The following is a 26,700-nucleotide window of genomic DNA, read 5'->3' as shown; positions in this document are numbered from 1 at the left end:
AAACAACAAAATCCCTGTAACACGTAACGTTAAGAACTCATTGTTATTTGAGAATTTAACACATTTGTATGATTAATCTCCTATATTATCAGGTACACAACGCACTTGGTGAGTATGTGAAGGTGGTGGGATACATGCATAATGTGTGTGTGTGTGTGTGTGTGTGTGTGTGTGTGTGTGTGGGAGATGAGACTTAGGCCTGGAGTGGCTTTCATGCAGCAGTATTGACCAGAACCCAGCACACACACACACACACACAGAGTACGTTCTTTTAATTTAAGGGTGCATGGTCGATATCAGGACGGATGGCAGTCCAATATACGGATTAATGGTGGAGAAACGAATGGAAACAAACCGGCCGCTGCCTCACTCTGACACGTCGTCACACTAAAGGCTCCATTCATTGAGATAAACGCACTTCAGTGTGATTGAATTGCAAATAGACGCTGTTTCGTATTCACACTGCAGACTTCCATGCGGTGTTAAGCTCCTCTCAGGTGATGCTAAGTAGTAGAAAAAACAACACCGGGCCCAAATCAGAGGTCCAGATGTTCCTCTGTTCATCTAAAAGGCTTCTTCACTTCTGGCCAATGTGGAAACTGGAGCCAAACCAAGTCAAGTCAAAGCGAAGGAATGGAGGTAAATAAAACCATCAGGCTGCATGAAGCGGCTGATGTGATCCCAGATATATAGTCAAGCTCAGGGAGATAATCCTTGATGACAGGATGAGAGCGGAGGCTGAGAGGTTGAGAGACTGAGAGGCTGAGGGGAGGCGACAGGTGATAGATAATTCATGAACTGCGGCGGGATCAGCGAGGTGAGAGCTGAGATGAACCTTGATAGGTAAGAAACCTCTGAACAGTTTTCTAACAGGTGTGAACACTTACCTGCAGCGTTTCTGTGAGATATATGCAAATCAATTACTCCTTTTATTCTGTTAATGAAGCATCGCTCAGTATTCTGTATTTCTCTGCAACATGCCACTGTGGTCCTGGCTATTCCCTGGGAGCCTCTGGCTGTGTGTTTGAAGCTTCACACACTGCGGCACATGGAGCGGCAAACAAAGATCCTTTGGGTTTAGAGAGAGTCATGGTGAAAGGTCCCTGCTGGCCCCATACACACTTCATGTACATGGTTACAATGATTCATAACACAGAAAGCTTTAATATCACCTGGAAGAAGTGTGTCACTGCTATTGTGTGTGTGTGTGTGTGTGTGTGTGTGTGTGTGTGTGTGTGTGAACAGGACGATGGATCAAAGTGGCCGTGTGATGTTCAGGGTCAGCGGATGTATCAGAAGTAGAAAAGAGAAAAGTTACAACACAAAGAACTCTGAATAAACTGGAAACTGGTGAAAGATAAAAGGAAACAAAATGTGTAATTATAAGAAATTAAATTTGCTTAAGCTGCCTGATGTGAGTGTTTAAAAGTGGATAACAATGCTAGTGTGCTAGTGTGCGTGTGTGTGTGTGTGTCCAGATGCCGGTTGAGGTGACGTTGCTTCAGCCGCCTCCTCAACCGCCTCCTCAACCGGGAAACTCTTCATCACGTCTCGCCCATTTCCCCCTTGTACCCCACCTCCTCGCTTCCTGTCGCCCTAAACCGTACTTACTGTCAACATCCTGTCCAAACAAGAAGACACAGTGGCCTCTGAGCGCAGGAACAGCATGGAGACGCTGTGTGTGTGTGTGTGTGTGTGTGTGTGTGTGTGTGTGTCAGTAGAGTTATGGGACAGGTGGCAGAAGCGATGAGCGCGGAAAGAGCCATAATGCGATCACGGCGTGCTGTGACGCACTACAATTGGCGATTGATCGTGATCACGAACATGTGAACAGGATATGATGTGACGCGGACGACAGCGTATCAAACCTCACTAATCAGATTGCGACCAAAGTTGAGAAATGATGCATCCAGCCAGTTTCATCTTCATCGCAAATGTGACTTTAAGCACATTTCCACTCGTTCACAATCATGTGCTATAATTAGACCGAGCATGGAGGGAAGAAATAGGATCAATGTTCTGTTTATGAGTCATACTTGTTTATTTTTTGTTGTGTTCAATTCTGAACACGATCCTCTCGCTCAACACACACACACACACACACAAATGAGTCATTATCTAACTGTGCACACCTTTGTCTTTTGAAGTACATATTATTCTGAGTCACATTACTCACTTACTTTCATCCCGTGTCGGGCAGAGACGCTATTATTCTGTTGTGTGTGTGCAAATTCATATTTTAGATGCTTCCTGTAACACATCAGAGCAAGAAGCCAATCAATGAGCAGCATTATGACCGTGTGACCCTTTGATCCCAGGGTGACCAGTAAACGCCGGTTCCGCACGCCGCTGCTATAAACGTAATCACCTCCCAACCCGCTCATCACGAGGCCTCATTAGCATGTTGCTTCTTTCTCTGCGTGTCGCATTAACCTTCTCACCAGCAGCTCTAAATTTGGATCAAAGCTTGTGTGTGTGTGTGTGTGTTAAAAGGCTCAATGACCCCAATGGGAGCGAACCGTGAGGCCCACAGAGTTGAAACAGCATTCAGGAGGTTAATGTACAGTGCTGAAGCACTCTCACACACACACGCACACACACACATGGGTACAACAGTCCATGGTTGCTATAGGAACTTAAACAGCTCACGACTGATTAGAAATCTCTTTGATGATGAAGTGGCCTTTTGTGTGTGTGTGTGTGTGTGTGTGTGTGTGTTACAGTCATTACATATTTTCCAGAAAAAACATCAAAAGAGGTTTGCTTTGTTGGTTGCAAATTGTTTTCATGAAAATATTCAAATAGTATTTATGATATATTATCTATATTTATTTGCTCTTGTAGACCAAACATCTGTTGCAAGCTTGTGACCTGCAGCTGTAGTTTGTTATGTTGTTATAGTAGATAGTATGTTATTATTCAGTATCTCTTGGGTTGTGTGTCTCTGGTGGTGCGTTCGTGTTCTCTGAGTCGTGTGGAACCTCGCAGCAAAGCCTGACTCAGCTTTCCCCCGAGGCTCCATGGCTGCCACGGGCACAGGTGGCTGACAGCACGAATCCCCTGCTCCCTCCCTCTGGCATCTGTTGCTTTTGTCTGTTTGTCCGAAAGTTGTTGTTTGATTGCGTCTCTACAGAGAGCCGCTGTGCTATTTAGGCCGTCTTACTCAGAATTGCGACGTTAAGACTGATAGTTAAATGTTGCTTATTGCCTTTGAGTTTATCTGACAATGCTGTTTCACTTATGTAGCAGTATTGCTAAGTTGAAGTATAAGGTATTTTAGCTTTTGTTATTTAAATGTATAAGGCACTGATCTGACAGTCAAATAGTCTCTTGGCTGAAAAGGTGTAGTCGTTGTCATAGCAACTAAAGATAACATAAAATGAACCTCTGGAAACACGGCACAGTTACGTGTGAGAACAAGCCACGGCACAAAATTGTAACGCCGATGTTGCTCTCAATCAAACAACACGGTTTCCTCCCAATGTTCCGAAATTAGATTTGGAGGAAAATACTGCGAGTCCAGACTGTCTGCAGATAAACGTTAACAATCAGGAAACGGCTTCACCCACAGCCAATTAGCTTCTCCTGCAATTTCAGACCACGGTCTCACAATTTGAGACTGCTGCTACATTCTCACATCTGTCACCTGCCACAGACGGAGGAGGTTGATGGTGTTCGCCTCTTTCTGCTCCACATGCAGGGGCTCTGACAGGCATCAAACAGATGAATGGAAGATTAGATGTGATGAGATGGTTTTGTACCGGTGGCATGCAATGAATGAGTTTTGCAGGTGGCGTCACTTAGAAATTGATAAATGTTCCATTTAAACAGTAGGTTGTAGTGTATGTGAGCACACACACACACACACACACACACACACACATCAGCAATACCTCAGATAATTCATTTAAAATCAAACAGCTGCTTCATCCAGGCTCGTTCAATCAGCCGGCATCATCCATCCATCAGGACCCCACTCCCCTGTTTCTTCCTAATTAAAAACGCCGAGTGCTGCTGATTACCATTCACCTGTGTTTGTTTGCCTTCATCTGAGCAGCCCGAGTGAGCCGAGCGTGCGCGTGTGTGTGTTTGATTCAGTCGCTAGATGAGAGACTTGAATCCTATCCTTGTTTGTATCCTGTATGTACTTTTCTGTCTTCACCTTAAACTCCAACGATCCACATTTAGGCTTTAAACTACAACGAATCTGCAAGAATTGTCTGATGATACGTTTGTCATATGTGTTTGTTAGATATAAATAGAGAGGTTTCAACCCAAGCATACTGTGGAATGATGAGGATGATGATGCTGAATGTGATGCAGGTCAGTTAAGAAGAATGTGAAGCGTCCAGACAAAGAGATCAGATCTGATGTGACAAAAAGAAAGATCTCTATTGAAACATTAAAGTAAGGTTGCGTAATTTACACTTAGTTACTCAGATACTGGTTGCCGTCTCTTTGTTGACGTTTTGACGTCATCCATGCGACGAAGGCCTGTGTTGTTATGTGGCACGAGCAGATCGGTATGAGGAAGCTTCTTAATGCATCAACGATTTCAGAAGGTCGTGCTAATCCAACTGGACAAACCACACAGAGCGACAGCGTTACTACTAATAGCAACATCTCACACACATTCGCTACCAACGACTATGTACTTCAAAGTTATCCTTATACTCTCTGGAGCCATTTGCGCCTCTGCATACAGTAAGTATGCATTTACTCCTCTGGTGCTCTTACACAGTGTGATAGCAGACATGTTTACGTTTCTGATGTATAAGGCAGTGGCTCAGTGGGTAGTGCTTCCGCTTGGGAACTGGAGGGTCGCCGGTTCGAGCCCCTGCCGAGGTGCCCCTGAGCAAGGCACTGAACCCTCAATTGCTCCCCCCTCTGCGAAGGGTGGTAATGTAATGAAAGTAGCTTTGGATAAAAGCGTCTGCCAAATGATCGTAATGTATATTGCTGACTGGCCTCAGGAAGCCATCATTTGTGTCACAGCTGGGGATGTTCTGACACCAGTGATACCATGACCCTCATGACCCTGGATGGGGACAGACTTTACTATGAAGACCACAAGAAAGGAGCTCTGGTGTGGGATCCCAGGCTGTCTGATTTCAAGGTTCCAGGGTTTTTCGATGAGGAACAAGAATACCAACACTTTTGCCAATTCCACCTGGAAAGGGCGAAGCAAGAAGAGTCAGTAACCAAGACGAGATGTAAGCGGCTTTGATGGTTCATACAATTCATCCACTCAGAACATCAAAGAGCAACTGAGCGTACGTCTGATGACCTCTTCATTTGACCCTCAGATCCACCAGAGATCAGCATTTACCCCAGAGATGAACCAGTGAAAGAGGAAGAGAACACTCTCATCTGTTTCATCCATCATTTCTTCCCTCCTTTGATCAATGTCACGTGGACAAAGAATAATGTGGAAGTGACAACTGAAGCGGCATTCCTCAAATCCGTACCCAATCCTGACGGAACGTTCCACTTCTTCTCCAGCCTGACTGTCGTCCCCAGCGAGGGAGACATCTACGCCTGCACAGTGGAACACGAAGCTCTGGAGAAGCCTCAGTCCAGGTTTTGGGGTGAGAACAAAAAGACATAATATGATGACAACACGCCCATAGAATACTTAATTTGTGAACTGACTCCAAATTTTACGATCTGAGTATCTTGTCCGGTAGCGCAGGAGAGTAACCTCTGTGTTCATCTTCTCCAGATCTTACATCGAGTGAGAGCAGCTTGGGTCCAACCGTGTTCTGTGGTTTTGGCCTGAGTCTGGGACTTCTGGGATTCTTTTGTGGGATTTTCCTTTTATGTTAAAGGCTCCCTCTATGAATCAAGCTGAAAAAGCACTGCAGCACTTTTTGTATTATTTACGTTGTCACTCGTTGTCTCATGTAATTATAGAAGAATCAGTGATCGTGCTTGTACTGTTATACTGTGCTACTGTGAATAAATGCATCTGATAGTTGCTGAATCATTGTGTGTGTTTGTTGTTGGACACAATATGGTTGAACGGGTCCTGTAATGGTCTCATGTATGAAGCTGCTGTCCTTTTGTCTGCAGCATGTGCTTCATCTTGGCCTATAGTATTTCCCTTTGTGTAGTATTTCTGTAGCCTCTGAATACCAAAAACATCTCTCATGTAAAATACACAACCGCTAAATCCAAACACCAGGATCCCAGGGTTTCAAACACAAATGATCATTTGAGTGCAATTAAGTTCAGCTTTGACTAATGTGCATCTCAGCTCTGAATGCTATGGTAACCATTCAGTCACCTGGTTTTCACAGAGGGCGGAGCCTCGTGGTCATGTTGTTGAAAATACCTAGTTTCCTTGTGCCACCATTTATTTCCTTGATCCAGAAAGCCCATAAACGCATCGCGGCTCATTCGCTTGAGAACATGCACAGTCACCGTCTTCTTATTTCTGCTGTTTTCTCTCTGCTGAGTCTGGGTGAGCTTACATCACAACTCTACTCTACTTTTACCTCCTACAACATTACAATTTTGATTTTAAGTATGAAATGATTACACTTGTTAATTTGACGTGTTGTGTTGTTTTGATACAGTTTCCACCTATGAGGGTTTTCTGGAGATCACTGCCTGCTGTACTGTCTCAGGCTCAGACATGGAGAATGTAGAGTATGACTTTTTGGCACATTTCAACAGGAAGTTAGTGCTGCTGTACAACAGCACAACAGACAGTCACAAAGGATTTACTCCATTTACTACTGAAGCAGCCAAAATATTGAACAACAATTCCCATCTAACGCATCAAAGAAAAGTTGAAAAGGATTTGCTGTGCGGATCTAACATACCCCTGATTAGAGCCATCGCAAGTAAGTTTAATAAATGTGGCGAGGAACAATGATGATGTGGGGTTTTGTGTGCACTGACAACGTTACAATATAAAATATAATGCCTCATGATTACAACTCAAACCATTCTTAAAATTCTAAATGGAAATGTTGAAAATTGAAAATGAAAAATGAAAAATGAACATGTATTCTGGGTTTATGCTGTTTGATTTTCATAATAAAAGCCTCTCGTCTCCCTGGCTGCCTGTCTCGGTTACATTTGAGCTTCTTCTATAGAGCCACATGTTGGTTATTACAGAATCACTCTCTCACACACAGTATATTCTAAATCATTACACTTCCCAAATCCATTTCCATTGACAGACTCACTGTTAATAATAAGAAGAAAGTAGATAGAAGGAGGGATATTATGCAGAAGATTGAACCGAGAAAGCACCTTTTCCCTCATCCTGCTCTGTTTTGCTCTCGCTAACATCCCCCCCACACACACACACACACACTCTCCTTCCGTCATTTATTATGCATAATAAATGACGGCTTTACCCAAGCAACTTGAGATTCAGGTAGCGGGAAAAGACTTCAGAGTGGAACAGAAGAGGAAAAAAACAAACATTGCGTAACACAGAGACTTACTCATCCACCAAACAAGGCCGATAAATGAAAAACAATATAGAATAAACTGACACCACAGGATTCATCGCCACATCAGTCGCACCTGAGGGAGCCGACGGGCACATTAGCACGCCTGGCTCTCAGGAGGCTGCTGTGGTGTTTGAGTGAAACAGTGCGAGGACTGAAAATGGAAGTTGTTGGGGGCTTTTTTTCTTTCTTTTTTTCTTTTTTTGTAAGTTGAAATAATGTAGAGGTATTTGCTGTTTACTCAGCAGCGCCACAGTCTGCATTTACCTACTAAGGTTTGAACTAAAATGATTACATTTCCTTTTTCTGAATCAGCATTTATTCTCAAAGTAAGATAAGATAGTACTCTATCTTTTGTCAAATTGTCAAAAGAGTGGAAATTGTGCAAAGAGAAAATGGCACAGAGAGTAAGAGTGAGCTCACTCAGGACCTTTTATGTAACAGCTCAGCAGCTTCCCATACATCCTTACCCTCTCAAGCACAGCCTCTCTGTCACACACACACACACACACACACCTCCATCTTTTGACCTCACCTCTCCTCCACCCTTCTCTCTCTCTCTCTCTCTCTCTCTCTCTCTCTTTCTTTCTCTGTTAAGTGCATGCAAACAAACACATCAGTCCAGCGGCCTGCCCTGCAGTCCCAGTGTGCATCTGTGCAGTGAGCAGAGATTAGGCACAGTGAGTGATCTTGACGTTATGTAATCTTTGGTTTGCCGTCCTCAGACACTGCAAAGACAGAGGATGAGAAGGGGTGGGGGTGGGGGGGAGAGAGAGAGAGAGAGGAGAGACTCATTCCCCCACAGGGATCCATGTTAATAACGTCTTTGAGTCAGTTTCTGCAACGCTCACACTGCCTGATGGCTTGGAAAGATGTCTCAGTGGATGAAAGCGTCTGATCCTCCTTAAGTTAAATCAGAGAGGCTCACTGCATGAAATGTCTCAAAGGAAAAACACATGCAAGAGAAAATCATGACAAAGTATATGGTTGGATAAGATCATTCACTTTATAGAGAAGGTACAGAGTTTGAAATTTGGGGTCACAGCTCAATGTATCCACCAGCACGCTCCTGGCGGTGAGCGTTGTCATGACAATGGAGTCAATAGGTCAATGCAGCAAATATGAGCATATAAGTGAAATTTCAAACTATGTCTTTAATGCTGAATCTAAACCATTGCAGTATTGATGCAGGCAAGAACACCATTCTCCCACATAAACCCAGGAAGAGTCATGTGATCATATACAGAAAATAGTTAAAAGGTAGTAGAGGAAAAATAAGTAGCATCCACCACAACAAAGATCAAAGTTCTGCCTGTCGTCCCTGTAATCTAACCTTCAACACTTTTACCACCACTGTGAAATGAAAATGTGGCACTTGTGCATTTTGGTGGCACAGCACACACTACTACACACACTGTGTAACACACTGCAGGCACATGGCAGCTTCCCTCTGGCCTACATGTGCTGCATGTGAATTTGTATCCGTTCACCACTCAGAGGCATGAACACTCACCTTCAGAGTGACGGAGCCGCATGCTGCGATTTCTGCTGAATCAGCGTGTGTGTGTGTGTGTGTGTGTGTATGTGTGTGTTCTGCGGTCCTTGTGACTGAGTTTGAGACAATTAGACTGAATCTTTGCAGTGGAGTTCTTGCGATGTGACTTTGTGTCGGCTGGTTCTTCTTCTTGGTTTTTAGCGATTTTGTGACAGAAGACAGCCGGAACCTAAACTCTGGCAGAAATTTGTAAGCAAAGTTTGATCAATTGTCTGCACACAGTGTGACATGCAGTGATGTTGCTGTTATTGCTGTCATTGGCCCGAGGTCAATGCTAGAGACGACTCATCTAGCATCTGCAAATGAATGTTCCAATCCAGTGTCTCTTCTCTTCCTTTGTCTTGTTTAACATTGACCTCCCTCTCTTCCATGGACCAGAGGAGGAGCTGACTCATGGATACCTAATTGTCCCATCAGTTCCCTTCAACTGTCAACTGAAACAATCTTTCTTACATCAAGACTTCATCCTTTATTTTACACTGTTCTTTTTAAGCTCCCTGACGCAGTCCGTCCCCTGCTGGAGCACGATGTCATCTATTACAGCGTGTGCTCTCATGCAGACCGGAGAGATGTAGTGAGGATGAATTAAAAGAGAGAGAGAGAGAGAGAGAGAGAGAGAGAGAGAGAGAGAGAGAGAGAGAGAGAGATACCTTGTTGTGTGCTTACCATTGGTATCCTTGACTGGAAAGCACCTTCTGTATCAGATGATCTGAACGTGATTGTGTGTAGATAGTGCTGTTGTGTTGCAGCAGACTACAGTGAGGACATGAGACAGACTGACTGAAGGCCCTGTGGCAGATCGGTCGATAGCCTCGAGTCTGAAACCAAACCCCCAACCTAATTGAATGAAGGCTGCAGGATTATATTATTATATTCATTTAAAGTGTGGAAATCTATTTAGGCATTTATTTCTTGGCATTAGACTTGATATATTTGGATTGGACCATTTAATTTGGCTGCAGCTCCAAGGAGAGGCGGGCGGGACTTATTTCTCTGTGTGGCCATATGGGAACGTGAAATACAATAAGAAGAAGAAACAATGTTGAGTAGTGGCTCAGGTGGAGTGTTGTGGTAATTCATAATGTGACTGAAAAAGGACAAAACTTCCAAAACCGTCAGTCAGGGTGTAGGTGCCAGTAAGTGTTGTTTGGACTCCTCACACACCGTCATGTCTCAACCATTAACCGTCCATTTACTGCCGTGGGACCCAAGTGTAGCTGCGGCTGCGTCTCATCCGCGGGCCATTAGCCAACTTCTGGTTATCCTGTAATGGCACACTTACAGGAGCTGTGCGAGGAAGAGGAGGCGGGACAGACGGCGGGAAGAGGAGCTCACAATGACGAAGGTTAAAATTAGAGAGAGAGAAGCCATCAGTGTGTGTCCAGAGTGGCGTTTTGGAAGCTCTCACACACGCGTGGAGCGGCTGCTGCAAAGTGTTTCCGACTAAGCACGGGTTTCCTTGGATGGATCCCAGTCTATGTGAGCGCGTCACTGCGGCTGAATATAATGTCCCCGCTCCAACAGCTGCTCTTTAGGAAAAACACCCGCATCAACATTCCAGCTGGGAATACTATATCACAGTCTCTCCATCTTTTCGGCCATGGACGTCAAGATGGAACATTTTGTTTACTGTTAGGCAGCCGCTCGGCTCTTTCCCGCTACGCTATCACGTTTCTCTCCTCGCCATTCCGTGCTTTTTGTGGCCCGGGGGGGGGGGGGCACAGAGGCACAAGTCCACATCCCGTGCCCCTCAGACGGTCCCTGTCTTTTTTCCAGTAGCTTAACACAGCTATCCTTGGTCGCCGTTGTGTGTGTGTGTGTGTGTGCGGGGGGGGGGGGAAATGGGGTCCGGTGTGACCCCTCGGCATTCCAACAGAGTGGCATGAGTCGCCATCGGGGGTGGGGGTATCAATTTCCCCTCCCCGTGCCCGGAAATAGGCCCGCAAGCGGTCGGAAATCTCCGTTCCCGGAGCGCTCTCTCGCTCCAACGCCCGGGACGCTCCCAATGTATGGAAAATAGTTGCCGCGTGACGCCTCCTTTCAGTCTGTCAAGCCGGCCAAAAGCGACTTTGTCGTGAGGCCAAATGGGTCAGTGAGTGATGAGAGGAAGACTGTGAGCGCTGACCCACGCACCCCGGGGGGTGGAGGCGATCACCTAGCTGGCTGGGGCCGCCGCCGCCGCCGCCGCTGTTGCTATTGTTGTGCCGCTTGGTTCTAACCTGGTATGAGGCTCCACACAGATGGATTTGTCACAGCGCCTGATCCCACGGCGCTCTTTTGCTATGGCGACTGTCCCCAAGTGTCATGAACATATGGCCAGAACAGTCATCCTGGTATTTCCCCTTATGCTCTTATATTTTATTCTTTTACGGCTGCTGTAGAATAATACACTTGAACTCTTCAGCAGCAGCCCGTTCAGGACGTATTGTTCCAGTTCAGAACGTTTTCGTAAGAGTTGTGCACCGATAAGGACAGTTTGCATTCTGTAACAATGTCAGGATAACCTCTGCCCTTAAATTTGATAAAATAATCAATCTAATATCCAGCATCTCTCTCTCTCTCTCTCTCTCTCTCTCTGTCTCTGTCTGTTTGTCTCTCTGTCCTCCAGTACCGCATCGGTCAGCTGTACATGATCAGCAAACACAGTCACGAGCAGAGCGACCGCGGCGAGGGCGTGGAGGTGGTGCAGAATGAGCCGTACGAGGACCCCGAGCACGGCGCCGGCCAGTTCACGGAGAAACGCATCTACCTGAACAAGTGAGTGTCTTTCAATCCACGTGAACAACCAGGCCTCTGATGACGGAGCTCCACAGCAATTCCAAGCACACACACACAGCGTCCTGTTTGGGCTTCAGAGCTCTTATGCCACTAATACTTCATGTCACACTCACATCTACGCCATCGCAAGTATATATGGCGACACCGTTCATTATAGTCCTGTCAATAAGGCTGTCAGCTGGGACTCAATGGGAGAAAGATGATGACAGCCGGGATGATCTATTTCTCATCCCGGCTGACATCATCCTCATCACGCCGCTCCTCCTCAGGGTTCAAACAGAGATGAGCTTTTGACTGGAGGTGTAACGGTGCATTCAGTGGCGAGAGTGTGTAGAACTAACAAGCCTTGTAGTGAACTTTTGCTGATTTCATCTTTGGTGGAGTGTTGCTTCTGGAAAAAAGAATGGACCCAGATGTCCCTTTTTTCCATTTCCATTGCGAGTCTGCTCTCCAGCTCCAGGCTTTGTCCCGCCGCCTTGTTAAACTTGATAGGCATTCAATTGAACACTGGCTTCCCTGTTATCTAAATTGCAATTGAATACGAGCAAATTCTGAAGCGTAGTCTAGTCTCCTCCATCTGACCCCTCCCCCCCCCCCCCCCCGCCTTAATACAGTTTGGACCATTACAGCGTATAAAATTGAATGTATACATGTATAATATTATGGACTTTCCGTACGCCGAGACGAATCTCAGTCATCTCTGCAAAATGAATTTTGCCTTATTGATTTTTCTAATTAAATCTATAACGATTGCAGAGGATGAGACGGGGACAAAGGGAAGCAGCTTAAACCCTAGAAACCACCGAGATACGGGCCGCCACATGTTTCTGATCCTGGTCGTGTGAGCTGAGTGAAGGAGACGATTACACTCGAATGGTTTCAGATTGCCTGAGGCGCCAACTGCACCCAGTGGTGTCGGTGATTTAGCAAGACAAATTAATATGGAGTTAATAGAGACAAAGCAAACACCGATAAGACAGACCGGCTCTGTTTACATGCACACTACACTCTGATTACCTCTCTGCAAAGACAGGAGTAAGAGGTCTACATGGGCCAAGTGAATAAGAGTCCATAGTTTGCAGAAGGGAGGAGAATCTACAATGAGCGAATCTTTGCTCAGCCTCATTCCACACACAGAGAGATAATAGTTGTGAAGGATTGTTCCCACACTGTTCCCTGCAGAGTGCCACTAAATGATTCTCCCCTTTAGACCTTTAGAACACTCGCTGAATCCAAGCTGAGTTGTTTGCTGTGCGAGCCAGAGTGGCTAAAAATGAGAAACAATGATATCTCTGTAATATTGAGTGTGTGCATAGTTGCCTCACAAGATTTTTGTCATTTCACTTGCATTTCTTTTTCTCAGTTTGACATGTCCTAAACTGAACAGAGTAACAGATTCGCAGATTCTGTTCACGGACAACTGTCACTACTAAACACGAAGAGGAGAGAAGGAACCAAACGGAGCGGCAGACAGTGTGAGGCTGTGTGGTTATAAGTGACTTCTCAGTGTGATCTGGGGGAAATGTGAGGTGTCAGTGTGTAAGAGGAAGGCTGGGTGACTTCCGTGCGTGTGCCTCGACTTAAATGTGTGTGAACGTGCGCGGACGGAGAAGGAGGAGGTCAGGCGTGTGTAAGTGATGGATAATTTGAGCAGTCCCTGCTGGACGCCGCGCCCGCCTCTCTCCACCCACCGACCACCTGTTACCGTGTTAAAGCTGCAGTCTGCGTCTGTGTTTAAATGTGTGCCAGTCTGCAAGATAAGGTGGTGTGAGGACAACGCACTGCTGTGTCTCCACGGTCTCCCCAGACTGTGAGGCGGACGGCCAATCAGGACAAGTGGCCGTCCAGAATGGATGATAAAGAGCCAAAATGTGGAATAAAGAGAAGAAGAGGGTCCACAATTAATCAAACCCAGCTTTAAAAGAGTATTATCTTTGAATGAGGTCTGGTACAAAACAAGCCTGTTGTGTTCCCTAATGGTTCTATTTGCATATTAGCTGTTTTCACTCAGCAGCAACCTGGACTGAGTGTTAAGGCAATTTGGGCTGATGGGACTCAATCAGACAATCTGCGCTCGGATCATCTCTCCACTCGCACTGCAAGTAAAGGCTTATTGTTCCGTTGTTAAAGTCTCACAGTTTGAGGAGGAAATCCACTCTATTCCCCCTGTGCCATTTAAGCATTTCCCAAATCTGTAGTTTGGCGTTTCGCTCCACCTAGCTGAGCTCGCACCCCCTCCTCCTGCCGTCGTTTGCATTTTGATTGGAAGTCGAATGAGGTGCCTAATTACTTGGCTGCAAGTCTCAGCATTCAGGTCCATTTGCGCTGAGTAATAGCCGGTGCTCTCTGCTTCCTGTCCCGCGTGTCCTTCCCTGTATCTATCAGAGTCTGCACACGGTGGAGGAACTCCGCTGCAGGGTGCCAACTCTAATCAGAGTAATCTGACGCCCCGGGGCCATCGTGGCCGCCTGGTTCAGCTTGTATTTTGCCTCCACACAGCTGGATGCCTGTCATTCCTTATTCTGGGTGATAAGGTCGAGGAAGAGAGTGAGGATACTTTATATGAGGGGACTGTTTCACCTGCAGAATGTTTCTTCCAACTTTTCTGCTGTTTTAGTCGCTCTGCTCTTTGACTGGCATTCATCAACCTTGCAAATGAACAAATTCAATCTAATCCTTCATTAAAAACACTGGATAATGTTGGAAAGTACACACAAACTTCACAACTGACTTGGAAATGTTTCTTTCCTGATCTCAACTTCATACAGATTTGATTTTCCATCCATTCTTTGTAACGGCTTAATAGTTTTCGGTGCCAATCACCAGATCAGATCAGTGATTCATCAACATGTGTGTGTGTTCAAGCTGTGTGTCGTTGTCTTATCGTGCTCTGATGCCTCCAGCAACACAAGACGGGTAAGAAACTAACCCACTTCCTCTCTTTTCTCTGTTCCAGCAAGCTCCCCAGCTGGGCCAGAGCGGTCGTCCCAAAAATATTCTATGTGACAGAGAAGGCTTGGAACTATTACCCCTACACTGTGACAGGTGACACTTTAACACACACACAGATATATACACACAAACGTTCATCCTGCCATTGTTGCTCAGATCTAGATCAGAGCAGCAGGTTGTGATGAAGAGACCTCTATCTCTCATAATGAGGAGAATAACACGGCTCAGCTGACAAACTTCACCTGCTGGTAGTCATTATGTGAGGATCAATGAGAGGGCAGAGGGATATAGGAGCAATATTCAGTCTGCTAAAGCTCATAGTGATAAGCATACAGATGTGTGTGTGTGTGTGGGGGGGGGGGGTAAAGAGAGAAACACATAAATCCCATAATCTGACTTCTTTCTCCTTTTGTTTGAATCTGTGTTTCTGGGCTCAAACGTCCAATAGAATCTTCAACCAAAGTAAACAACACAATTTTTAATATCCTGCTGATGTTTCGCTTTGATTAATGTAAAAAAAAACACAGAAAGCTTCTGTGATACACACACAAACATGTTGCAGCCGTAAGCCGCTGCATCTGTTTCACCTCACGTCTTCTGGTTGCACTCAACACACACCTGACACTTCAAACTGTGTTGTTTAAAAAAAAAAATCATCTTGTAATTCAGGGATTTGCATATTCAGCTGCAGGATTGGTGTGTTTGTTAAAGTAGCAGACAGCTGCCCAGAGGCTTTCATTCCGTCTGCCTGTGTCTCAACAAAGAGTGTTACATAAATTCAGTCATTGTCTGCGTTGCAAAACAGATCAGCGGCAGAAACACTCTCCTTTCTTTCGCTTGCGATTCGGATCGAAGCGTCTGATCTAACAAATCATCAAACCAGGCGCAGATCACAGCAACACTTGTCCTTATTATGCAGTTTAGTTGGTTGTGTTTTCACCATATATCTCTTTATTAGACAGAAGTAATTGGAATTCTAACCATGCTGATATGAAGCAGCTGAATATGATCTCATATGCCAAACTGACTGATCAATACCCTCTGCACAGTGAGGACCAGAGGGACCGATCACATCTTGTGACACAGGCTCTCGTAGAAAAACGCCGCAGAGGCGTGTGGGATTGTTTGTGGGATTTTGTCTCATCACATTCTGAGAACCTGATCAAATTCAAGCCACTGTTTGACATATTGCTGAAAGACAATGCACAATTAGCTTCCATCAGCAGTGTACAAGCTTCAGTCACCTAAAAGACTACAATGTCTGTGTGTAGGTGAGGACACCCCCAGTGGACAGTAACACACACTACATCAACAAAGAGGCCTTCACTCACAACTGCTGTTAAATAAAAACACCTTATGTCCATTGCTGATTGTGCTGTAAAGGATTCCTATTCTTCCTTTAGTTCTGTGAGTAACCTGAACCTACAACTCATTTGCATTTGCGGCTCAGCTCAGTGGAGGCGATTCGAGAGCAATCAGTCACTCACCGAGTTCACAGAATAGCTTTCAGTGTCCCTGGCTTTTATGTGCTGTTGGCTTAATGATCCTTATTTCGTCTTAAACTAAATCTCTTTTTTTCTCTCCTTTATTCTCGTCTCCCTCACTGCTCTGTTCCCTGCCTGTCTGTGACACACACACACACACACACACACACACACACAACCCCTCCATCCCCCACCCCCACTCAACCGTCATCTCCCTATTTCTATCCCTGATGCCGCCCGCCTCTGATGGAAATACGACCAGAGTACACGGTGAGTATCCTCAATCTGCCCGCATCCACGCTCCTGCACTTAGAAGAATGTATACTCTCACATGTAAATCAGCACGGCAGGGGTCAAAGGTGAGCGCTGCACCGTGATTGCGCAACGCGGCTTCCCTGCTAGTTTATGAAACCACTTGTCACGTTAAAAGCATTGCAGACGTTGATGCAGTGACGCCATTTAAGTGTGCGCATGGTGATGAGTGTTTGTTGCAGATGGCGACGGCACACTGAGGTCAGTAAATGCAGCATCGCAGTAATTGGCTCCTCACACACAGATTGCATGAATTATGACAGGCTGCCGTGCTATACATCTTGCGTTGTGATGTCATTGTGGCTCATCTATTGTGTGTGCGATTTTCCACCCTGAGAATATTGTGTGTGTCGCTGCTTCGTCCTTTTTCATTTTCATGCAGTGACATTTACCCACAATCATCCCAACGGTGAAATGCAATCAGTTTCACATTAGACAAAACCCCTGTGTGATTTGGTGCATATACACATTGAATATGCATTGAAATGATGTCAGGAAAATGAAAGGGAAGAGGAGACGACTTTATTAAAATGGAAACGCAGGAGAAATTGTGTTCTGAGCCTCTAAAGGATTTAGATCATAATTAAGATTTACTAAACCTGTTATTGAACTTTACAGCCACCGTGTGTGTGTGTGTGTGTGTGTAATTTAAAGAAACACTTCCACAATCACTTTAACAGCTACCTGCAAGACAATAGTAATCAATATCAACTAATCAGGGCAAATTTCCCTTTTAAAAACATTAGGAAGCTCAAACGCTCTCAGAGGGTCACCGGGTCAATTGGTCGCTGCTTAGGAGGAAGCTTTAACGATTGGTGCAGGGAAATGTAGTGGACATTTCGCTCCACCGCCTCAAGTTTGGGCACGCCGCCGCATCAAACCAACAATAAAACGCAAATCAAAGCTGCAGCGACCACGTCTCCTCCCCAGGGGGGCAGGATAGCTTTCAGATTCATCATTAGTTCAGTTCGGCTGTGCAGCTACCAGAAAGCGTCGCCGCCGGCTGATTGTACAATGACTTAAGGCCTCAGTGAGAGAAAACAATGAGAGCAGGCCGCCGATCGCTCCATGTTGTTTAGAATAGATTTGTCTTTTCTGCTCCTGAGGTCTGATTTCTCCCTCTGGCTGCAATCGGTCCAAATATTAGTGATTGTTTACAAAGTGGGAAGCTGGCAGGCAGAGTGTGATCGATTCTACAGCGTGGTCGGCAATCCAAACGTCTGCAGGCGGTAAGACAGAAGGAAGAAGACAGACACAGGAAGTGAATACTCACAATACTCATTTTCAGAGCGACGTAGCCTGACATATTCATGCAAAACAGAGAGAGAGAAGGGGACTTGTTGAATTTCAACATCACATGATAGTGACCAATTCCTTGTTGTCAATAGCAACCATTGGATGGACCAAAAGATATTTGAACTAACTGCCACCTCTGTTTAACAAAAGACAAAAGGTGAAAGTCTTGCAAGGCGTAAAATGATAGTAGACTTATATATGAGGGCCTTAAGATAAGTATGTGTGTGTGTGTGTGTGTGTGTGTGTGTGGCATTGGTGATGATGACATCTTTGCTCATTTCACTGGTCTACTTTCACTTGTGTTTGGAAGCACCACACACACACACACACACACACACACACAGCCATGCTCCCATCTCAGCTCAGGCTCCTTTTTATTTTGTGAAGGTTTATGTGTTTATCCACTGCCGGCGCACATGCACGCACGCACACACACACACCGAACACTTCTCCTTGATTTCCAAGGTCACTAAGCTTGACTGAGCGGAACAGCATTATTGCACAGTGCACAGAATAGGCACAGGCACGCGCTGACATGCACACACACACACACACACACACACACACACACACACACACACACACACACACACACACACACACACACACACACTCACCTCCAGGCATGAAGCCCTGTAGCTCTTTTTGTGCTGCAGGACCAAACTGATGGATGGTACTGTCTCACTCTCTCTCGCTATCCTGGCAAGAACATCTGTGTAAAGGTCAGACAAACCTGGGGAACAAAACCAAAACACTTACCTGAAACTGTAGCTAGAGAGGAATCATTCTATCCCTCAGGGGCGGTGAAGTTTGCAGTGATAGCGTCTGATTGGCTGGAGACATTGTGGACTGGTTTGACTCGTTTGCAGTTGATGTGGAAAGAGCTCCTATAAAAGCTGATGGAACTCCAGTGTAGTGACACACTCACGGTAAAGTGTGATTGTGTGACGCTGCACTGCTCCACCTTTCCTCCCTCCAAACCATGCAATAACGTTTAACATCCAATAGTGTGAAAACATTTTGAGAGTGTAATGAAATGATGTAAATTCTGGAATGAGATAATAAAAACCTCCGTACTGGAGATGTGAAATCATGATGACACAGCGTCCAACAGTGTGAACAAGCCTTCCATTTTATTGACTTTTGATTACATAACAGTGTTTGTGAAGTCGTAAAAAAATACAAAATATGAGTGAAAACAAACCGTCAAACAAATCTTTTGACACCTTTACTTCAAACTCTCTACCATCTCTCTTTAGAAGCACACAGAGTTCCATTTAGTTCATAACTCTTCAGTCGGTGGCCTCAGAGGCTTGGATGTTGTTTGTGTTTTTCTACATACAAATCTTACTTTGTACAGCTTTAAATTCAGTTCAGTCCCTTCAATCACAGCGCAGTACGCATGCAACCGTTGAAAAATATTTGCAATTGGTTTTGCAATGTTATTATAAAACACTTGTAGAAAAGATATAAACACAACTGGCCTCATAACACACACACACACACACACACACACAGGCTTGCATATGGACCATCTTATGTAAGCAGTATTCAGCCATTTGGATTTTATAATTATTGGAAGTGTTTGGCTTTAATCCAATCAAAGCGCTGTGGTTAAGGGCTGATGAACAGATATTGTAGTCAGATGACCAGCAAAGTGTTTTGGTGTGTGTGCACGTGTGTGTGCGGGCGTGTGTGTGTGTGGCCGTGTGTGTGGTGCTCCTGAAGGGCGGGAGTTTTCATGATGCAGTTGTAAATCTTCACAATGGGGAATAATCATAATTGCCCACCTGGTTTAAGCCATACAACACAAAGATTGATGGCCACACACACACACACACACACAGACACACACAAACACACACACACACACACGCACCTGGCCCTCCTCTCATACAGATCAGATGATACACAGCTTCTACCCATTAACCCACATTAAGGGATGACATTTCTCTCTCTTTTAACCCTTCCAGTGCTCCTTTCTGCCCAAGTTCTCCATCCACATAGAGACAAAGTACGAAGACAACAAAGGCAGCAACGATCACGTGAGTGGAGCTCAGGCTGATGTCATCGTGTGCATGTGTTAGATGTTAAATATTTATTTTGTTTGTTAGCACTTCACACAATCTCCTGTAAGTGTCACACACCTGCCAACTGTCATTTGATCGCCATCACATCGTCGTCTCTTTTTCTCCTCGTTCTCTCACCCACTCTCTCGCCCCCGGAGCCTCCACGTCTTCCGTCTGAATGATTGCATCGCTTTGCCAGCATGTGCAGCCGGTGTGAGATTTGTCACTCATCATTTATTCTTTTTATCAGGAGAAGGATTGAAGGAAGCCGGGCTCAGACCCGGTGGTGCCGCACGGCGAGCTCTCCCTCCTGCGGTCGTGTGAGAGCTCAAATGATAACAACTTCTTTTTCTCCCCTCCATTCATATCTGATCATAGTGGCGTGTTTGATGTTGGGCTTGACCTCGCTGGGAGTGCTTTCTCTTTCCAGTGGCAACTTTTACAAAGCCGGTCGCCTCGTTATGTTCAACATGTTTGTGTCCGATCCATTCATGCTGTCGACATCGCTCCATTCACTTCACTGTGGCTCCACTCAAGTTTGGAAACAGTCCGGATGATGTGAAGTATAAACGTGACAGTGATAGTGTGCTAGAAGGCCGCTCAGGAGGAAGCATACCTACGCCAAGGCCAAACAAGCCCATGCCAAATTTGTTTTGAATAAAAAATATATCTTCTTCTTCTTCAGAATCCAAATCAAATGTTTTGGTCAATTTTGCTCAACTACACAAGGGAATTCTGCTTGCAAAGACTAATTACACATAAACATAATGAGCATTACACACAACTGACCAACAGAAACCTCTCTGTTGTAGTGAGTTTACATTATGTACAGATTTACATGCGTGCAGTTGTTGCTCTGCAGACTGAAGGTTATGCAAAGAGGCCTTCGTCCATAGAGGAAAACAAAAAGGCCATAGCTCCACTTAGTGGTGGCTCAGGGTAGTTACAGATACGCACGTCTCGCAGATGATCATTGCTTCACATTTGAAACTGATGACTGCAAGTGAGGGTGTTTTATAAGTGTGTGTTGAAGAGTTTAACACTCCCAAATTCACTCGTTTCCTTAAGGATCTCCGTTCCTTATCATTCTCTCTCTCTTTTGTCACCGTTTTCATCCATGTCGCTCCCACTTTTATCCTGCTGTTGCATCTCTGGAGAAGAGGCTTGAAGGTTCTGTTCTCTGTGACCAAAGGTGTGTGTGTGTGTGTGTGTGTGTGTATCACTGGGCTGCATTGCATCGCTGTTCCTGCACGAGTTACACAGGAACAAACTCTCAGTATTATCCCTGTCTCAACTGTGCGTCAACAACTTCATCGTCTCAGAGGAAAAGAGAGCAGAAGGAATTTGTTTCCCTGTCAAATCTTTAAACGTTTGCCTCCCTACCAGAAAGTCAATCAATGGCCTTTCAGACTAAAATGGATGCCTGCGTGTGTGACACCTCGATAAAACCACAGCAGATCATGCAGCAGCATCTGTTACCCCCTGCGGTGCGTCATTGATCCTCACTCATTGTGTGTCATAGATCTTCAGCAGTGAGCCCAGAGATGAGGAGACGGAGGTTTGCTTCATGGACATTGCATATGATGAGATTCCTGAGCGACACTACAAGGATTCAGAGGTGAGGGAATCAGGTGTGTGTGTGTGTGTGTGTGTTTATATGTGTGTGTGTGTGTGTGCAGGAGTGTGTAGTGAAGTGCTACACAAACATGTGCATGTGGTGCGTCGCAAAGAGAGATGAAACGGGGAATAATAGTGGGTGATCATCTCTGGCCACCCGCTGGCCATCTGCCGCTTCTGCGTGGGGGGAAGGAGGAGCTGGAAATGAGACATGGCGAGATCGCCGTGTGTGCGCGCGTGCATGTGTGTGTGTGTGTGTGTGTGTGTGTGTCTGTGTGCCCGCCTGTCAGTTTGTGATGGTCATAAAAAAGCTGAGCTATTAATATGCATGAGAGGTCAAGATAGCACTGAAGTGGGTTTATTATTGACAACGCCCCACACACACACACACACACACACACACACACGCACTGTGCACCTACCCCCCTCCCCACTCCACCCCACCCCATCCTCCCAGTGGGATGTATGGTCTCCTGCCTTTTTTCTGGCGGAGCTAAGAATAACCCAGCGATGCCATCCTGAGCGCACAGAGGATGTCAGGCAGCAGATGTAAGTATCATTTGATTTGAATCTGCGGCTCTGAAGCTTATCTGTGATACGCAGCAGTCCCGCCTGACTGGGGACCGCAGCAGATCTTTGTGATACACGAGTGAACACAATGGACTTTAACTGCACAGTCAGACACCTGGATAGGATCAAAGGGGCTCACAGCGTGCGAGTGTCACTATAGAAACATGTTCTACACCTTTATCAGCATCATTCATGGTTGAACAGGATCTTATCTCCCACAGACTGCAGTGACAGTTGAGGATTTGTCATTAGCTCGGCCGAGGAGGTTGTGTTTTATTCATATCTGTCAGGATTTTGACAAAAGATGCCGATCCAGGAGTTTATTTGTGAATTAAGTTATACACAAATCTCAAAACAGGTACAGTTTTGGCAGCATACACTATGAATTGGTGCAAATCCAGTAGTCTTGATCCAGTATTAAAGTATTATCATAGATGGGTGCACATTCATGAAAATGCTGTGCAGTAAAATATGAAACTAAGTTAAAGTAAACTATGTAGAACCAGACCAACATGTTCAGCCTTAGAGGAGGAATGTCTTCTAATCAGTTTCCTGACAGTTCTCCATTCATTTACTGCCTTAGCAAGTAAAATCTCACAAATGAGACACATTTTATCCCTGGAAAACTGAAGTAAAAAACCATCTGGTGCGTTTAAAAGATGTCGTTAACATTTGTCACTCTTTTCTCTGTTTATCTGCCGTGAAGCTTTATAAGACATTTCCTATGCAACAGGCCTCCGACACTACAAATGTTCTTCTTATGGGAGTAGAGAAATCATTCCTACACACACTCTGTCGGTCACAGTCAGTCACATTCAGATACATGACCCCCCCCAACCCTCCCCCCATACAGTAATGTTCACCATAGCATAATTACCCTGTAGGGAGCAGTGATTAATGTGTGTGAGCGCCGCACTGAGCGATCGCCCGCTGTGCAGCTTCTCTCTGCTCGGCATGAGGCTTGTCAGATACGCAGGTGGTCCGTGTCGGCCAGAACAGGGGGAAGACGTCGATGTTCCTGCGCTTTTGTGTGTCTGTGTGATATAGATTAAATATGCAGGAGACAAAAAAAAGGATGCAAACATCCACAGCAGTCAGTTAATGTCTTTAAAACCTGCCAGAATACATGATGTTCAGCTGATTGATCTCTTACTATACCATAGAATGAATACACTGGGATTTACAATGAGTTAATAAGACTTAAAGGGGGCAAACTACAGATTGTATACATTAACATCATTAGTAACATTAACAGTTGTCACATGCTGAATATTGCTCCCCTAGTTTGGCTTCATCAGTCCTACATCAGTTGCACGGACAAACATAAACAACGTAAGCTATACTTTGATCATGCTGCTTCTATTTCTGCATTTCTTGATCACGTAGGACCTGCGGTGTTTCAAGTCAAAGAAGACCGAGCGGGGCCAGCTGCAGGAAGGCTGGATCGACACTCAGGACCCCATCATGTGCTCCTACAAACTGGTCACTGTCAAGTTTGAAGTGTGGGGCCTGCAGACGCGCGTGGAGCAGTTTGTGCACAAGGTCAGTGCAGGAAGGGGATGTTGTTTTGGAGACTGGAGGGAAGGTGATGCTCCTTTTGATGCAGGCCGGTCAGTCCCAGAGGCTTTCAGGCTTTTTTCGAGAAGAAAAACCACACAGCCATAAAACCTAATTGAGCTTTCCAGTTTCACCTTCCACTGTATCGACCCTGCTGCCATCCCAGCGTCCAACCAGACACTTTTTCAACTTCATATTTCTTATTTCCCAAATGCTTTTCACCTCTATCTGAAACCTTTATCTGTCTCCTGGGTGAACTGTTCCACTGCCTCTGTCCTCCCCTTGCCTCAGGCAGGCATCTGGTACACACACGCTCACACACACACACACACACTCACACACAGTACCATTACACACATGATGACTGGGATTGATTAGTATCTTTCCTCTCAGGGGTAGTTTAGATCTTAAAACCTTAAGAAACTCTTAACAGCATTCAGAGGTGACTTATCTTCTTACTCTTACTCTCTCATTCTTTCTTCTCTGTTTCCTAACTACATTCAGGTGATTCGTGACATCCTTCTGTTGGGACACAGACAAGCCTTTGCCTGGGTCGATGAGTGGATCGGTGAGTTTGGTTACTACAGATAGCAGCGGCACGGAGGTTGATGATGGGACCGTGTGTGTGTGTGTGTGTGTGCGTGTGTGTGTGTGTGTGTGTGTTTGTGTGTGTGTGTGTGTGTTCAGCTCTGTATGCACACCGACTCATTTAAGGGTGCAAGTAGATGATTTTGTTGTTGGTTCTTCTTGTGGTTTGGATAAAGGTGAGTATTATTAAGTGTTATAAGATGTTTCCCCTTGATGTTTGTCTTTGCCCCTAGATTGCCCCTTTCCCATGTTTTTTGAAAAACACATCTTTATATTTCCAATATTTTCCATCATTTCATCAACTGGTGAAATTCTCGTCTCCTCCTTTCATGTCAGCCAAGCTAAGCCAACCTCATGAATAAACCTCATAAATGTTTTGATTATTGGCTTTGTACGAGCTGCTGCTCTAACAGATTCACAGATGTGGCAGATGTATTCACACACACACAACACACACACACACAACCTTCGTGAGGCTTATGTTCACCGCTCTGCACAGCTGGAAGCCTCTCTGATCTCGCTCTCCCACGGCTGTTTGATGCTTTCCAGCTCTCTTTCAATTTTTGACGTCTTGGTTCTGTGCACATTCTTACAGACTTGGCAGTGTAATCAGTGTAAGGCCAGAGACTTATAATTGACTGTCAATTAAAGATTTGACAGTTGAAAAAACCATCTCATTACGATTCATTTCATGAGAAAACATTTCTACATGTTTACCATTACTGAGGGAAATGCAGCTAAATCTGTGCTTTAATGCTTTAATATGGTTCTGTAGAGTCCCAGTAGATTTAGACTTGTTGAATTATACGCCCACTTAACAGTTCCTACAAAGCATACAGTCTGATCTATCTTTCAAATGTGTGATTCTTCCCATTTCGAACAGACATGACCATGGAGGAGGTCAGAGAGTACGAGCGCGCCACGCAAGAAGCGACCAACCTGAAGATCGGCACCTTCCCCCCAGCCATCTCCATCACAGAGACCCCGCTGCCGTCCGTCGCACGCAACGGGCCCAACAGCGCCCCCTCCACACCCCTCTCCACCGAAGCCCCGGAGTTTCTGACCGTGCCCAAGGAGCGTCCCAGGAAGAAGTCCGCACCAGAGACTCTGACTCTGCCAGATCCGGGCCGCAGGAATTCAGCCTTCAAGCTGCCCAGTTTCTTCTCCTGGAACTCCAGCCCCCAGCCAGAATGAGAGCAGGGTTGCATGGCGCTAATGAACACCTTCGACCTGTGGATCAGTGGAGGATGCCTGCCCAGCACATCCCACAATGCCCCCCTCAGCCAGCTGAAGTGAAGGAGAGTTGTCACTGTCCTGGTGATCCCCACTCCGCAGACTCACCAGTGTTACAGAATGGCCTCGCAGGTACAGGCCAGCAGTCTGATCTCTACAGCAAAAAGTCCCGAGGGTCTAAATGTAAAGTGTGTCATGTTGGGAGTCTAATTAAGCCGCTTGTGGCTCCTTGTTCTTCTTCTTTCTCTCCTCGGGAAACAGCCAGCTAGTACTGCGTCTCCGTCAGTACACAGTATGGAGGTCGGTCAGTCAGACTGAGTGGAGTGTACATTCCTCAAAACGATTTATCATCCTGTATTCAGCTAAACAAAAAGATAAGCTTCACCTCACTTCACAGTGTGCATAATCTTCATATGTACTGCGTTGTTTAATTTCGCTTTGCCTTTAAGCATTGGAGTCTCCTTGGCTTTAGTCACAGCAGTGTGTGGTTTCTTTGTGTGATGGGGATGAGTTGTTGTTGGCTCCTATCTCAGTGTAATGGTTTTCAGTCAGGTGATGGTGTTTTCTTGTATATACCCTGTGAATATTAAATAATAAGTAAATTGTCAGTACTTTCAAAAGCTATGTGGAGTGATCATGCTGCTATGAAATTGTTATTGTGTAGTTTGGAGCACAGACTCTAGCCTCTCTATCTAAGTGTTAATTGTACTGATTTCTGTAAACCACAATGTCTCCAAAATGACATATGTACCTGCATGATTTTTACTGCATTTGCTGTTTTTCAATATTTGTGAATTGAATGTTCTCTGTGTTACCTGAAACACATCGCTGATGTTGTGCTCTGAGTTTTGCCGACTGGCCATGTGGTTCATTTGTTGTTTGACTGTTATACTTTATTTGTCAATCTTAAGTGTTTTCATTCAGCCATGCTGCATGTTTTTGTATTTGGTAAATTAAATTAAATAAAAATACTTCTGTGTCATAACTGGGTGAGAGAGTCTTCAATAATGGCTTTTATTTGAATGGAATAAAGAAAGAAAAACTACTGCCTAAGCACCCTGGGAAGTGATATAATGACATCTTGTGGTAGAAAATATGAAATGCAGGAGCGATAGTAACATTCCAACTTCAAATCTTTGAAAACAACACTTCTCTTCACGCAGCTGCCAAAAGTATACGCAGTGTAAGTTGTTGTGGCGATGTAACTCATTGTCCCTCCTTTC

At 45.2% G+C, this 26,700-nt stretch overlaps 2 protein-coding genes across 2 annotated transcripts in view; both read left to right on the top strand.

Annotated features, from left to right (window-relative positions):
- The window catches only part of LOC142989308 (cytoplasmic phosphatidylinositol transfer protein 1-like), a 32,465-nt gene extending 6,064 nt beyond the window's left edge, over positions 1–26,401 (top strand). The window contains exons 2-9 of the mRNA XM_076138781.1: positions 11,630–11,778; positions 14,756–14,844; positions 16,498–16,505; positions 19,817–19,888; positions 21,435–21,530; positions 23,486–23,641; positions 24,161–24,224; positions 25,128–26,401. Of these exons, the coding sequence (XP_075994896.1) occupies positions 11,630–11,778; positions 14,756–14,844; positions 16,498–16,505; positions 19,817–19,888; positions 21,435–21,530; positions 23,486–23,641; positions 24,161–24,224; positions 25,128–25,438 (945 nt within the window). The 3' untranslated portion in view covers positions 25,439–26,401. The remainder of the gene's footprint in view (positions 1–11,629; positions 11,779–14,755; positions 14,845–16,497; positions 16,506–19,816; positions 19,889–21,434; positions 21,531–23,485; positions 23,642–24,160; positions 24,225–25,127) is intronic.
- On the top strand, positions 4,980–5,926 carry LOC142989309 (H-2 class II histocompatibility antigen, A-K alpha chain-like). The gene is made up of 3 exons (XM_076138782.1): positions 4,980–5,213; positions 5,307–5,588; positions 5,723–5,926. The coding sequence occupies exons 1-3, from the start codon at positions 5,024–5,026 to the stop codon at positions 5,824–5,826; spliced, it is 576 nt and encodes a 191-aa protein (XP_075994897.1). The 5' UTR covers positions 4,980–5,023; the 3' UTR covers positions 5,827–5,926.
- Positions 26,402–26,700: the final 299 nt, after the last annotated feature.

This window comes from Genypterus blacodes, unplaced genomic scaffold (assembly GCF_046128005.1).
Source record: "Genypterus blacodes isolate CSIRO-AG114 ecotype Tasmania unplaced genomic scaffold, CSIRO-AGI_Gbla_v1 ptg000401l_1, whole genome shotgun sequence".
NCBI classification, from domain to species: Eukaryota; Metazoa; Chordata; class Actinopteri; order Ophidiiformes; family Ophidiidae; genus Genypterus; species Genypterus blacodes.
This window is presented reverse-complemented; position numbering and strand designations above follow the sequence as displayed.

Bases quoted from the DNA above. Each gene is read 5' to 3' on its own strand.
- LOC142989309 (XM_076138782.1), top strand. From the start codon at position 5,024: ATGACCCTCATGACCCTGGATGGGGACAGACTTTACTATGAAGACCAC. The intron at 5,214-5,306 runs GTAAGCGGCTTT...TTTGACCCTCAG, and splicing joins GTCAGTAACCAAGACGAGAT to ATCCACCAGAGATCAGCATT. The intron at 5,589-5,722 runs GTGAGAACAAAA...CATCTTCTCCAG, and splicing joins GCCTCAGTCCAGGTTTTGGG to ATCTTACATCGAGTGAGAGC.